Source organism: Microtus ochrogaster, chromosome 17 (genome assembly GCF_000317375.1).
Source record: "Microtus ochrogaster isolate Prairie Vole_2 chromosome 17, MicOch1.0, whole genome shotgun sequence".
Taxonomy (NCBI): Eukaryota; Metazoa; Chordata; class Mammalia; order Rodentia; family Cricetidae; genus Microtus; species Microtus ochrogaster.
Window position 1 is genome coordinate 15,893,718 of NC_022019.1, and position 14,788 is coordinate 15,908,505.

The 14,788-nt window shown below is 45.2% G+C and overlaps 1 protein-coding gene across 1 annotated transcript in view; it reads left to right on the plus strand.

Annotated features, from left to right (window-relative positions):
* The window catches only part of Pebp4 (phosphatidylethanolamine binding protein 4), a 223,706-nt gene that overhangs the window by 124,461 nt on the left and 84,457 nt on the right, over positions 1 to 14,788 (plus strand). Inside the window, exon 5 of the mRNA XM_005355558.3 lies at positions 2,547 to 2,645. Within this exon, the coding sequence (XP_005355615.2) occupies positions 2,547 to 2,645 (99 nt within the window). The remainder of the gene's footprint in view (positions 1 to 2,546; positions 2,646 to 14,788) is intronic.

Here is a 14,788-nt window from a genome sequence, read left to right on the forward strand (position 1 = left end):
CAAAAACATGGCATGACAGCTCCTGATCTTTCAAAGGTAACAAAAGTCCTACCTTTAAAATGGTTAACTGACAAACATGTCTAGGTGGAACAATGGCCTTTGACATCAGAAAAATTACCAAAACTTGTCTTAGAACAACTGGTACAGGACCAGCCAAATGCTCAACATATTGAAGAATAGGCCAGTTCTTGGAATTCTTTTGTATTTATTATTAAAAAGAAATCTGGAAAATGGAGCTGATTGGATCTCTACAGCCTGAATCCCCCTGCCTTCTCTATTACCTAAAGGAGTTATTATAGTTACTGATTTAAAAGACTGTTTTTTTTTCACTATACTTTTACAAGAAAAGAATAAAGAAAAATTTGCTTTCATGGTGCCTACTTATAAAAATTCTCATCCTGTTAAGAGATAACAGTGGAAGATTCTCCCACAAGGGATATTAAACAGCCCCATCCTGTGCCAATATTTTGTACAATGGCCATTGGCAATGATTCATGTACAGTTTCCTCAATTTACCATTATATGGATGATATCTTACTAGCTGATTCAAATATAGATTTTTTTTTTTAGAGAAAATGTTTGAGAAAGTAAAGAAAATTTTGCTTGTTGGGGATTACAAGTTGCTCCTGAGTACAAAGAGGAGAGTTTATTAATTACAAAGGATATAAATAAAATAGGTTTACAAAAAATTCAACCCCAAAAGGTACAAATCAGGAAAGATCAATTGAGGACTCTTAATGAATTTCAAATAATTCTGAGGGACATTAACTGGCTACAGCCCACAATTTGATGAACAATGCAAGAACTGAGTAATTTACTTCAAACCTTACATGGCAATAAGGACTTAAATAGTCCTAGAAAATTATCAGCTGAGGCTGAGAGAGAATTGGCTTTGGTAGAAAATAAACCACAGGATGTGGATTGTGTGGCTCCAAATCTTAACTACATTCAGTCATAGTACCCTTCAAACATTCCCCTACAGGAATTTTAATGCAGAGAAAAGATAATATCTTAGAATGGATTTTTTTGCCACACAGAGTAAAAAAATTAAAGACCCATGTAGAGAAAATTTCTGAGTTGATTCTAAAAAGAAAAATGAAACTTCATCAATTAGCAGAAATAGACCCAGCGGAAATTGTAGTGCCTTTTACTAATGCTTAAATTTTCTCTTTATGGGAGGAAAATGAACATTGGCAAAGAGCTTTTGGTAATTTTTGGAGATATTAACAATAAACATCCCAAAACAAGAGAATTCAGTTTATAAAGAGAACTAACTAGATCCTTCCTCACATTGTATGGGGAACACCAATTTCTGGAGCCCCTACATTCCATACTAATGCACACAAATCAGTAAAGACAGGTTATAAATCAGGAAATTTGAATAAAGTGACTCAAAGCCCTGATGATTTTGTTCAAAAGTCAGAATTATATGCTATTCTCATAGTATTATTAGATTTTAAAGAACTTCTTAATATAGTTACTGGCTCTCAATGTGCACAAAGAGTTGTTTTACATGCTGAAACTGCTGAATTTATTCCAAATAATACAGAATTGACTTTATTATTTACCCAGTTACAAGAAGTAGTCAAAAATAAAATCATCCCTTATATGTAACACATTTTACATCCCATACAGACCTTCCAGACCCTCTAGCACATGGTAATGATGAAATTGATCAACTATTGGTAGAAAATGTGCTAGGAGCCTCAGAATTTCATAAAAAATACCATGTCAGTAGCAAAGATTTAAAAGAAGATTTTTCCATCATCTGGCAACAACCCAAAAAAATTATAAGGAAATGTTCTTTGTACAACCAAACTCCACTACCTTCAGGAAGTAACCCAAAGGGTACTCAAAGAAATGAAATTTGGCAAATGGACATGTTTCATTTTGCAGAATTTGGAAAATTAAACTATGTACACCATGCCATAGATAGGTATTCAGGATTTCAATGGGCATTGGCTTTGAGTTCTGAAAAGGCTGGTTCTATAATCTCATGACTGTGAGAAGTTATGGTCATCATGGGTATAACTGTACAAATAAATACTGCCAATGCACCAGCATATGTCTCTAGTAAAATGGAACAGGTTTTTGTATATTGCAACATAAAACATATTACAGGTATACCACACAATTCTACAGGGCAAGCAGTTATAGACTAATCAAACTCTAAAAGATATACTTAATAAACAAAAAAGAGTAGTAAAGACCACCAAAGATAGATTGCACAATGCTTTATTAACTTTAAATTTTCTAAATGCTAATGAGAGAGGAATGACAGCTTCAGAGAGTAAAATCTTTTTGGATTTATTTCTTCCACAAGGCCAAGAGTCCTAGTAACTATTTCGTAGACTTCATTTTTTTTTTCTGAGAATAAACATGCATCATGAGGGAAATACCATGGGAACAAGAGTAAGCAGGTGGGCTATGGTGGGCATTGGCTACGTTCTCCATTGGAAAGCGGGTAGAGCCTTCCCCTTTGGTATTGTTCTTTCGAGTGCCAGCCACGATGTATGTTACATTACTTCTTGATACGTGTGTTACAGGGTGCGCAGTACCTGCTGGTGATGGTGGATCCGGATGCCCCCAGCAGGAGAGACCCCAGGATGAAATACTGGAGACACTGGGTGGTGTCCAACATCACAGTAAGGAGACCAACGAGTGTTGTCAGAACGGTTTCTAGCTGTAGCTGAGGTCATCTTCCTGTATGGCTTCTTAGCATTTATCCGAGAGGGCTGGAGATGAGGGTGAGTGAGGCCTTCTGGGTCAGATGCCCAAGTTTCCTAAGACCACATCTAAACATGAGCCATTGTGGGCTAGAGAACAAGGTCTCAGGACAAGAGCAGCAGAAAACGCCTATTCTGTGCATTTGCTATTCTTTGTGATAGAGGTCTTCTGTTCTGATACCATTTCAAAGTATTGGAGACTGAAGAACCGACTCACAAAACTTCTGGAAGTTTAAGATTTGGCATAAGTACATCACTGTGGATTTCATGCATGTGCAGGGAGGCGGGAGTCCTCCAGTTTGATTAGCAGGGTGTGGAGGATCATGTGATGGGCCTTCCTATTGCCACATGAGGGGCAGTAGGAGAATGTGTCCCCGAATAAAGAATGCAGGCACAGCTCCCTTCTTTATATAGAAATAAGTCGCTGCTTGCGAGTTGGTTTCATGATAGCTGGGGAGGAGCCTAGCTCGCCTTTTTCAGAGTATGTCTGAGGCACACACTATACCAACACAAGTGTTAGATCTCCTGGCTTGAATTGGTGTGATCGCTCATCTCATCAAGAGGGCTTTTAAAGATACCGCTATCATAATAGACATCACAGTCACCCTTCGGCACCCTCAGGGAACTCCCATGAGTCTGTTATATAAAACAGTGTTTGAGACAAGCCTGTGTACTTCTTCTCAGATGCTCTAAATCATCTCTAGCTGATTATCACACCTAATACGATGTAAACGCTGCCTAGATATCGTGTTGTGCTGTATTGTTTAGGGAATCAATGATGGGGAGAGAAAAATGCCTGCACTTGCTCACAGATGTAATTCTCTCTCTATTTTTTTTTTCAGTCTAATTTTGGTTGAATTTGAGGATGTGGAACCCACAGGGAACAGAGGTCTAGCTGTATGTAACCCACATTTGTTTCCCAATCCTGTTCAATTACGGAATCTCGAATTCATGAGCGGCCTGGTAGAATACTTTGGAGAAATCCACATTAGCCTGTAGCCTTTGAAATCTGTGCCCAGACAGCCTACAAGCAGCTTTTGCAAAGAACGTGGAAAGGCCTCTGCCTTCTAAGACAATAGACTAGCAGAATGAAGTTTGAATGTGTTGTGAGTTAAGAAAGAACTGGTTGCCGGCCCAGAGACCAGACACTCCCCATTTCTCTTGACTTCCTATGGTCATCCTGATGACCCCATGAAGAACACCCGGGGAAGATTTTAATCCCAGCACTCAGGAGGCAGATCCCTGTGAATTCGTGGCCAGCCTGATCTACAAGAGCTAGTTCCAGGACAGACTCCAAAGCTACAGAGAAACCTTGTCTCAAAAACAAAAATCATAACACCCTAGAAAATGTAGAGAAAGCCACAGGGGCAAAGACTAGTATCTTGAATGCTGGGGCCACAGGCAGAAGCAGGGACATCAGTTTAACTAGGCACTGCCTCCTCAACAGGGAAGACTCTCACACCAGAGTGTGAGATAGGTGGATAGGGAGGGGGGAGTTAGCCCAGCAACCAACCAATGTCCCAGCACCAGGACCCTTCGAGGAAGTTCAGGGGGGGCATGCCTCCTTGGAAACAGCCTGGTTGTAGCCCAGGTGGGGCTTCATAAGCAGCAGTGGACTGCGGAAGAACTTGGCAATTAGCACAATAAGGGACAGTGTTACAGGAGGGTCTTGATGTGTGTGGCAGGCGTGGGAGTAGAGGGCACAATAGATGGGCGGTTTGTCAGACTGGCTTCCATCTAGAGCATCATTGTTCTGCAGACCTGAGTAAAGTTCATGGGGTAGAAGTTCAAGAAAGGAATTTTCTAGGTCATACTCATAGACACCCCATACACACCCACACACCTGCACAGGTACATGCACACAGGGCTCCCTGTGAGAAGGTTCCAGTCGGGACTCTTAGGCCGGAGGAAAAAGCCATATGGGCAGAATGGTTTCCCAGTTGGGACTGTGACAGAACCCCTAGGGATGTCTGACACCCCATGCCACCTACTCCTGTCACCCCGATACTCACCCAGGACATAGCCCTCACTCCAGCTCTGTGCTGTGAGCCAGGGTTTAGCCCCAGAAGCCCTGCTCAGAGACACAGCAGGTGGCAGGTGACAGGTGGCAGCTGTCAGGCAAGCCTGCTAAGCCACAGCGCTTAACCACAGCCACCTGCCAGGGCATGGCCCTCACTTCCCGTTTGCCCAGAGGAGGCTCAGGTTTCAGTCACATTGCCACCCACTTTCCCTCTTCTGGGTGCCCGGCAGGAAGCTGTGGCTTTCCCTGATGGAGTTACTTGGCCCTGCCACCTGCCCCTGTGTTCTGCTAGCCAGAAAGATAGCATCAGCCAAGTGGGTTCAGGTCTCAGGTCCCGGAGCTCTGTTGAAAGAAGGGTGGAGGGTGGGGGTTCTGGCCAAGCCTAGGAGCCTGTCCTCTAACTTGAGGTTCACACAGAAGGGCAGGCTGATACCATGGAGAAATGTAAGTTCTTGAGCCCACCTCCCCACAGAACTTCACAAACTTGGGTGGGGAGGGGCCTATTACCTGGCACCTGGCTCACCTCCAGGTACCAGGACCTTCCCAGGAAGTTCAAGGGGACAGAGGCAGCCTGGTTATGGCCCTGATGAAGACTTTGGCCATAACCAAGGCATCTTCTAAGGTGCCTCCCAGTTCCCTGGCCGTGCTGTGGAAGGGTTCGCAGACACACAAGTAGCAGCTTCCACCTTGACCAAGTCCTCGGGAGGAGCTCTGGGTGGGGGAGCCGCCCTGACCAAGTTCTCCAGAGGAGCTCTGGGGTCGGGGAGGCTGTAGCACTCAGACCTGGCATGACAATTGGTGTCACTTACTCGTGAGGCTGTTTTCTTTTTTTTTAATTATTTTTTATGTGCATCTGTGTTTTGCCTGCGTGTATCTTTTTATGAGGGTGTCAGGTTTCCTGAACAAGAGTTACAGACAGTTGTGAGCTGCTATGACTTGAACTCAGGTTCTCTGGAAGAACAGTCAGTGCTCTTAACCGCTGAACCATCTCTCCATCTCTCCCCAGCCCGTTAGGCTGTTTCAAATAAAAGCATTTTGGAAACGGTTGAAACATCAATCACTTTGTGACTTAGCATTGCTCCATTAAGTGATAGGAAAGCAGGGGCTAGAAAGGTTTAGTGACAGCCTCTGCTAGCTGTTGTAGTAGATTGTAGCTACAGGTATTGGATATGTGTCCCATACTCTAGACTATCCATATCATACAAGACTGTTGTGGGGTCCCACCATGTCCATTCGTCTCTTATCAGTCGTCCCATTATGTCCAGGGACCACCATGCCCCTCTGTAAGATGAAAACAATCTGTCCTATTCCAATGACTCCAGCACTCTCCTGGATGAGTAGAGGCTCCCAGGGCACATTGCCCGTGGGATGCTACCTTGGCATAATAACGAATACCTGGTCTGTGTTTTAGACCCCATAAAACTACACCCCACGCATCCACCATTACCCAAACACCCTCATCAGTAAACCATGTAGTAAAGTCACTGCAAACAGAGTAACAATGGCCCTGTGATTCCCAATGGCCACAGAGAGAAACCTGGAGGAACATAAGCTAGCCTTGGTGTCAGACAGCCAGGTATAATTGGACATGAGGCCAAGTCATGGTCATGGAGCCTCTTCAGTGGAGATAATGTTTTCAAAGGCGATCTGGAGCAGAACAGGACCATGGGGAACATCTGTAGCCACCTTCCTCCAACTCCATCCAAAAGACAGGCTCACAGGGTCCAGATAGAAAAGGATAAGGTTCTAGGAATGAGGACATCTTAAATAAAGAGTCGGAGGTCGAAAGAGGCAAGAAATCGGACCAGTCCTGTGTAGTGGTTAAGAGCAATGGCTCGAGTCAGACTGCTCCGGTTCAAATCCCAAACCAACCATTATTGGCTGTGTGCTCTTGGGCAAGCTGCTCAGCTTCTTTGTGTCTCAATGTGCTCATCTGTAAAGTGGAAATATTTATAACCTCTGCCTCACACTGTTAAAACAATGTTTATCTATGTTATTTCAGGTAAAATACTTAGAGCAAAAGCCCATAGCACATAGCTGGCTTTAAACAGTTGGGCGCTATGCTGCTGCTATGGCCATTGCTCCAAGCCAAGTACCCCTTGAGCTCCAGAGCCATGAAAGCAGATGAAATCCAGGAAGGTGATGTCTTACACAGGGGAGGTATTATAGGGTCCAGAGGCAGTCTTGGGTATAACTCCCTTCACCTGTCGGTTCTCATGGGCTCAGCAACAAGACTAGGTAGAAGATACCCACCCCCACCCAACCTGGCCATGCCAGGGGATAGAGGGATGTAGACATAACTCATGAGGTGCTCATTAGCCCCTCTCTGAAACTCTCAGGGAGTGAAAAAGATTCCTAGTCATAGCCAGACATAGTGACACACACCTGTGATCCCAGCACTCAAGAGGCTGAAGCAGGAGGACCTGGAGTTCCAGGCTAGCTTTGCCTCTGTACTGAGATGCCACCTTAAAACACAAACAAAGGACCAGGGATTCCTAGCATCCCACAGGGGGATAGCATCCTCCTCCCCGGAGCCATGTCCTCAGGTTTCTTTACAGATGCTTTTCTGTTCTGCTGAGGCCCTATTGAGATATCAATTAGTCTGCATCACTCACTCCAGGAGAAGAGTTTATTGGCTCCTTGTCTTATTTGTCTCTGAAATTAGCGCTCGGAGCTTTTCATGCAGATATTTTCATTAGGCTCTTTTTTTATTGTTAATGGGAATATTAAACACAGGAAGATGGTACATGAATGCTTTTCCACAAAGACTATCATGACTGGTGACAAAGAATATGAAGAATAATTAAGGAGACGAGTACCTTTTTTTCTTCCAAAAAAGAAAATCTTCCTAGAAACCGTCAATGATTCTAAAATTTGTCCTGAATGTCTTTTTTGTTTTAAAAAAGAAAAGGAGCCGCCAAGTTCACACTTCCCCTTTCACTCAGTGCCCTCAACCTTTGGCAGCTGTAAATGGCAAGCAATTCTGGGTTAAATCAAAGGGACCTCTAAGGGGTCATTATTCTGTCTACTTTTCTATAGGGTTGGATTTTTTTCTGTAATAAAAGGTTATAGTGTGTGTGTGTGTGTGTGTGTGTGTGTGTGTGTGTGTGTGTGTGTGTAAATAACCTCTAAGTATGTTAGGTGAACAAGAGGAATAGAAAACCTAACAAACGGAGACAGGATTCGCTCTCCCTGCTTTTGACTTCTGTGGTCAGCATGTATTTGAGTGACCCACAGTGGGGCTGGGCGATAGCTCAGCTAGTAGAGCACTTGCCTTGGAAACAGGAAGGCATGAGTTCAATTCCCAGATCTCATGTTAAAGTAAGCAGACAAATGAATAGATAAATGGGAAAAACTGGGCACACACTTGTAATCCCAGCACTGAGGAAGCAGAGAAAGGTAGGTCCCTGGGGCTCTTCTAGGCTACTTGGTGAAATTCCAGGCCAATGAGAAACCTTTACTCAAAGATAGCACCTGAGAGTGACCGCTAGGGTTGTCCTTTGTCCTCCACATATGCACACACACACACACACACACACACACACACACACACATTAAATAGATTTTTTAAAAAAGTATGTTCTAATGTGCTCCTGAAAGATTGCTGGCAAGTCCCCTGACATCTCTGAGAATTTGGCTTCTCCACTAAAAAATGGACACAAAGTGTTCTTACCCAAGGAAGAAGGAGTTTAAATTCACCCAGAGGAAGAGCCTTCCTAGAAAGAGGCACCACAGAAAGTAGCATTCTGTCCTCATTCCTAATGAACGAAGCAGCAAGCCCTGTAGAAATTTACATATGTACCTATAAATAATTATGGAATATGGCATATGTATGTATGTATGTATATTCAGAACCCAGCTAACAACAATAAGCAGAATAAATTATCTTTATTAGGACCACCAATAGAAATGAAGAGGGCAAATTGAAGAGAGAAGTAATTCCTTTTTTGTTGTTGTTTCTTTATTATTATTTTAGGGGTTGTTTTATTATTATTCTGTGTGTGTGCGCGCGCGTGTGTTGCTCTACACACACACACACACACACACACACACACACAGACTCTTTCTGTAGCTCAGGCTAGCCTCAAACTTGCACTTGCCTTTCTCCCACCTCTGCTTTCAAAGCGCTAAGATTACAGGAATGTGGCACCATGCCAGGGTTGGGAGCAATCAGTCTTTTGTCTCCGTTTATTGCCCCCTGACCTCTGAACCAGACCAGCGCTCTCCCATCCCCAGCATCAGGGCAAAGTGCAGGCTTCCTGGGCTGCTCAGGCTTCTATGTACTTACTTCCCTTGGGTCAGAGCCGCAGCCCCTTCCTCCCCAATACTCTCCGCTTTATTTTTAACCCCTCGCCAGTTTCTTATCACTCACAGTCCCCCACTCAGCTGTCATTGTCCTACCCCAGAGATGCCTTCACTCCCATTCAAAATAATTTAAATAAAATGTTGCTACAAAGTGGAATATTATCTTTTGATGAATGTTTTTAAAGCCCTTTAGGTTTTCACGGTAATTTGCGGTGTAAAATTATTTGGAGATAAGAGCCAAATTAGCTCTCCTATGCTGAGGTCGCTGTGTCCTGTTATCCATGTGAGCAGTGTTTAAATATAATCAGCCCTTAGACTAATGCAGCATAATTGTTCATTTGAAATAGCTTTTTTTACTCCATTCAATGAGTCATTAAAATATTCAAGGGATAATGCAGTGAATTGGAAATGAATTTATCATATTATCCCATACATACTGCAGTACTTCAGGTAACTAAGGAGAGGGAGGGAGAGAGGGAGAGAAAGAGGGAGGGAGGGAGAAAGAGGGAGGGAGGAAGGGAGAGGGAGGGAGAGAGAGAGCACATGGATGCGAGGCACACAGGAAGAAAGGGGGCTTGTGTACATAAGGATGTGATAAAGGGTTCCAGTGGGTTTGTGGTAAGCAGAAGAGGGAGGGGAGGACAAGAAAGAAAATGTTGTTCTTCAAGGCATTCTCTCTCTCCTCTCTCCCCTTCCCTCCCTCCCTCCCTCTCTCTCCCTGCACTCTGAGAATCTGCTCTACCACAGCTCCACTGTTAACTTATTTTTATCAAATATGTTTATATCAGAAAGTCGTTATGGAAACCAATTCTGCCATCCAGGAGAATTCCTGGAGCAGGCAGAAAACATTCTCTATTCTCTCTCTCTCTCTCTCTCTCTCTCTCTCTCTCTCTCTCTCTCTCTCTCTCTCACACACACACACACACACACACACACACACACACACATACATACACACACACAGTTTTGTTCTTCTCCAGCTCCAGCAGCCCAGCAGAGCAGGGTTGTGGCTGGACACACCCTGGTTCTGGTTGGACAGAGTGGTGTAACAAACCCAACTATCACCCATAGTCCCAACCTGTCCCTGTCCTGGGCTTGCCACTGTGCCCTGGGCCTCAGTTACCTAACCTGTGTTTTCTAGTTTCCTTTCCATGGCTGTGATAAAGACCATGACTGAAAGCAACCCGTGAAGCAAGGAAAGCATCTACCTGACTTAACGGGGATTCAGGGCAGGGACTGAAGCAGAGACCACGAAGGAGGGAAGCTGGCCTTCCATGGCTCACTCAGCCTGCTTGCTTATATGGGCCAGCACCACCTGCCTAGGAGCAGTACTGCCCAAGTGGGCCAGGGCCTCCCACATCAATCACTAATCAAGAAAATGCCCACAGACTTGTTTACAGACCAATATGACTGAAACAGCTTCCCAGTTGGATTCCCTCTTCTTAGATGACCCTAACTGGGGTCAAACTGGAAAAAAAAAATACAACAATAGCAAAAAAATTAAAACTATCCAACAAACTATGGCAAGCCAACAGGCAGAGCTGGAGGGCTATGGTAGACTCTCTGAATGCTCCCAGGGTCTGAGGGAAGTTCTGCCTGTTTGCAATGCTGAGAATGATCAAAAACATTAAGGTAGAAGCCACATCCAGAGTGAGGGCCTCTGCCCTGGCCACACTTCCCTAAGGTGATAGGTGACCAACCCCCAAGAAAGCAGCTAGCTGTCTAGAAACCACCCCAGGAGATCAGCACTCACAAAAGGAGGGGGGAGGGTAGCCTTCAGGAGCGACTCCAGGAAGCAGTCAAGGGACTAGAGAGATGGCTCAGTGGTAAAGAGGCACTTGCTGCTCTTTCAGAGGACCTGGGTTTGGTCCCTAACACCTACATGTGGCTCACAGCTACCTGTAACTCCAGTTCCAGGGGATCCAGTGTTGTCTTCTGACCTCTTTGGGCACCAGGCACTCACTTGGTACACAGATATACATGCAAGCAAAACATCTACACACATAAAATATAAATATTTTGTTTTGAAAAAAAAGTGGGGCCTAGCAGGAGGAGATTGGGTTGTGGGATTGGGGCAGGCACTAAAAATTTCTAAAAATCTAAACATTATCAGACATCTCTCCTACTGGAACCCAGATTCTACGCTCGCCTCAGGCCGGGGCCCACTCTAAAGACTGCACAGCCTCCTCTTGACCTGTCTGTGGTGTCCCCACACCCAAGCTCTTGTACAATCTGCAAAAACAAGGTGCTTTAAGTGGGTCAGGAGCTCTTGACGAATTGCGCCTCCGGGATCCAGAAGGGGCTAAGAGGTATGATCATAAAGCCATATGCGAATGTGTGTGTTCCTAAGCATGTGTGTGTTCACTGTATGAGTGCAGACATCTTTGGAGGCCAGAAGAAGGGTGCCCGATCTGTCGGAACTGGAATTGCAGGTGGTTGTAAGTTACCTGTCATGGGTGCTGGGAACTGAACCTGGATCCTCTAGAAGAAGAGCCAGTGCTCTTTCTGAACACTGAACCATCACTCTAGCCAATCCTTATCAAAATTAAAAAATCTCCTCATAAACTCAACCTGAGGAACCCACACAGGTGCCCAAAAAGCCGGTCACTCCAGTCCACTTGGATGTCTTCACGGGCACGTGCACTGATCCCTTGGACGGAAGGGAGCCCTAAGCAAGCACAGCCCATCTTGATGAGAAAGCTCAAACCATACCAATCACGGGAGCCTGGCTTGGCTTCACTGACTGTACGGTGATGTGGGTTGTGGCTTGTTGACAAGCCAGTTCTGAAGAGCATTGACAAGTGAATTAGCAGTGGTTGTGAAGTAGGTCACTGGGGACAAGCCACTGCCTTGTTCTGTGCCTGAGGGAATCACATGCCACCATATTTGTAGGTCACACAGAGTTTCAGGAAGTAGTTAATAATGATGAGGAACATAAAAGAGTTGCTCTTGACAAACAGGAAGTAGGGGCCATCACTGCAAAAAGCAAAGCAAAACAAAACAAAAACGGATTTAATAGGGATTGATGTAAAGTTCTATATTTAGGTTTCAGGTCAGTTTTGTGCATTCAGGATGGGGAAGGTCTGGTATGTCAGAGGTTCATGGGGAAAAGAGCAAGACAAGTTGGTGTTAATTCCTAAGCTAATTTAAACCTGAATTCTCAGATAATAATAGAACGTCAAACCATAATGCAGGAGTTAAGACAGTTAGGATAATCTTAGGCCACATCGGAAAAAGAGGAGGCTTTTGATCACTAAAGATGGATGCTCTCTCTCTCTCTCTCTCTCTCTCTCTCTCTCTCTCTCTCTGACCAGCTCAAACCATGGCTGTCCATTCATTCCTTCACCTGGCATGTGCTCAGCATGTCCTAGGCAACAGGTTCCGTTCAGTCATCTGCAAGCTTACACCATTAGACGCCTTCTTTCTAAAACACTTCCTGTCTATCAACAAAGACCAGCGAAGAAAAACAATGACTGATATAGAGGCGGGGAGTGTTGGGATGGAGTGAAGTCTTGAGGACCATGGGAAATGAAAAAGAGGGCTAGAAGCAGACCGCCCAGAGGAAGGGATTTGTGAGCCAAGTCGATGGTCACAGTGTTACCAAGTAAAGAGAAAACCAGCCAGGCAGAAGGAGTCGGACACCAGTGTGGCTGGAGCTAGTGCTCAGGAGAGACGCTGTGAAAATGGAGGTTCTACTGTTTCTTACCATTCATAAGTCTCCCTGGACACCACACCTGGAGCAGTGAAATCAGAGCCCGGGGGTCAGGCTCAGTAGCCACTTAGTTTTTTAAGGTTCCCCAGGTGAGGCGAATGTGTAGGAGAGGTGATGGGTAGGGGAGAAATGTTGCCAGAGAACAGCTTTCAATTAGGCGAGATAATTAAGTTCCAGTTCCTTGTTAACAATGTATTAGACACTCAGAACTCAAGGGGGAAATCTCATATAAAATATTCTTATTGCAAGAAAGGAAAAGAAATTTAAAAAAAAAAACAAAAACAAAACAGATACACCAGGGCTAAGAAACATCGATTCAAAGCCATTGCCTAGATTGGGGCAAGGATTTTAGCGCATGGACTACAGAGGGTTTTGACCTGAGTTAGAAACTACCTGTTGGGGGTTGAGGGAGGTTTTTCAGCAGTTAAGAGCATTTGTTGTTTTTTATAGAGGGCCTGAGTTAGATTCCCAGCACCAAATGACAGCTCACAATCACCCATAGCACCAGTTACAGGGGATCAATCGGTCACCCTCTTTTGACCTTCACTGGCACCAAGCACGCACGTGTTATGCAGACGTACATTTGAAAAAAAAAATTTATTTAACATAAGAAAAAAAAAGACAGGGAGTCGGGTACAAAACCAGATACCTGCAATTTCTTCTATAGGAGGCAGAAAGAGCACTTGAGTCCAGAGTTTGAGACCAGCCCAGGCAATATACCAAGATCTTGTTTCTAAATAAATAAATATCATAAAAGTGGGCTTGCATTTCCAAAAGTTCTCTCTGTCTGCCATGGCTGTAGATGGCCCCAAGAGACAATTTTGCTCTTTCATGGGGGATGACAATGGTCTTCCCCAAGACAAGAGTAGAAAACATGGAGGAGACAGCTTCAGGGCCTGCCCTAAGGTCAGGAGCCATCAGGACCTGCTGATGGATTAGACAAAGGGGGTGAAGCTGCCTTGAAGGACTTGGACAGGAGGCTGGGCTAGATTGACAGTCAAGTGTGGGACTCGGGCGCTGCCCATCAGAAGCCTGCATTGATGGAGCAGAACGCCATGCTGCGAGATGTGGGATCTCAGAAGCCATGGGGAGTCAGCTCTGTCTTGATGGGGACTGGGTGACATTTCAGAGTTTGGGAGCAGGATTCTGAAGGTTTGTCTGCCAGGCCACTTGGCCAGGTGGGTGACATTACCGTAGCCTCTGCTCTCGGGTAGATCTCTTATGTCTCCCGCACACACTGAGGCAAGCAGGTGGACTTCAGTGACTGTTGGTACCAAGTTCCCATAGTAAAGAGCTCTGGGCCGGGTCCTCTACATAGCCGCTCTCCCTCTTTCTGCAAAAACATTGTTCATGAGCACAACCTGCTCTGGCGGGTCTCAGAACACACAAAGCAAGCTGTAAGTTCCAAGCAATTCCCTGCATGTTTGTTCTCCCAGTCTACAGGGTATTTCCGAATACCAGCAAGAGTAGCATTGCTGGAGGGAGAACATGGAAGTCGCTCTCACTTATTTAAAAAGGTGAATCATTCTCAGTGGGGCCTTATGGTTAGTCACACCTGCCTGGGAACCTGCGTCCCTAGTGATCTGCCCCCAGTGGTTAGTACTACTGCCTGTCATTGTCGCAAACCTCAGCTATTAACCAGAAGACCACAGTGGGCCACAGAGTAGGGCAGGGTGGGAACAGCTCTCATTAAGGAGGAGGGGTGGAGGAGCCAGCAGCATCCTGGCTATGTTGGGGATGGATAAAGCCCCAGCCAGGAGGTATGTCTGGGGGCAGCTGCAGGAAGCCAGACTTGCTAGGGCTAGAGACTTAGGGTGTGAGGAGGAGGCTAAGGAGAAAGACTCGGGAGCATCCTCAGGTTCATCAGCTAGCCAGCTTGGCCCCTCAGAACCTAGTGGAGCTAGTGTGGAGATCACGAACTAAGGGACGTGTAGCTGGTGACCCAGAGTACAATGCCCTCCTTAGCTGCAGTGCTTGTTTCTCAGAGAGGAGGAGGAGGAGGGAGGAAGAAGATGAGAAGGAGAA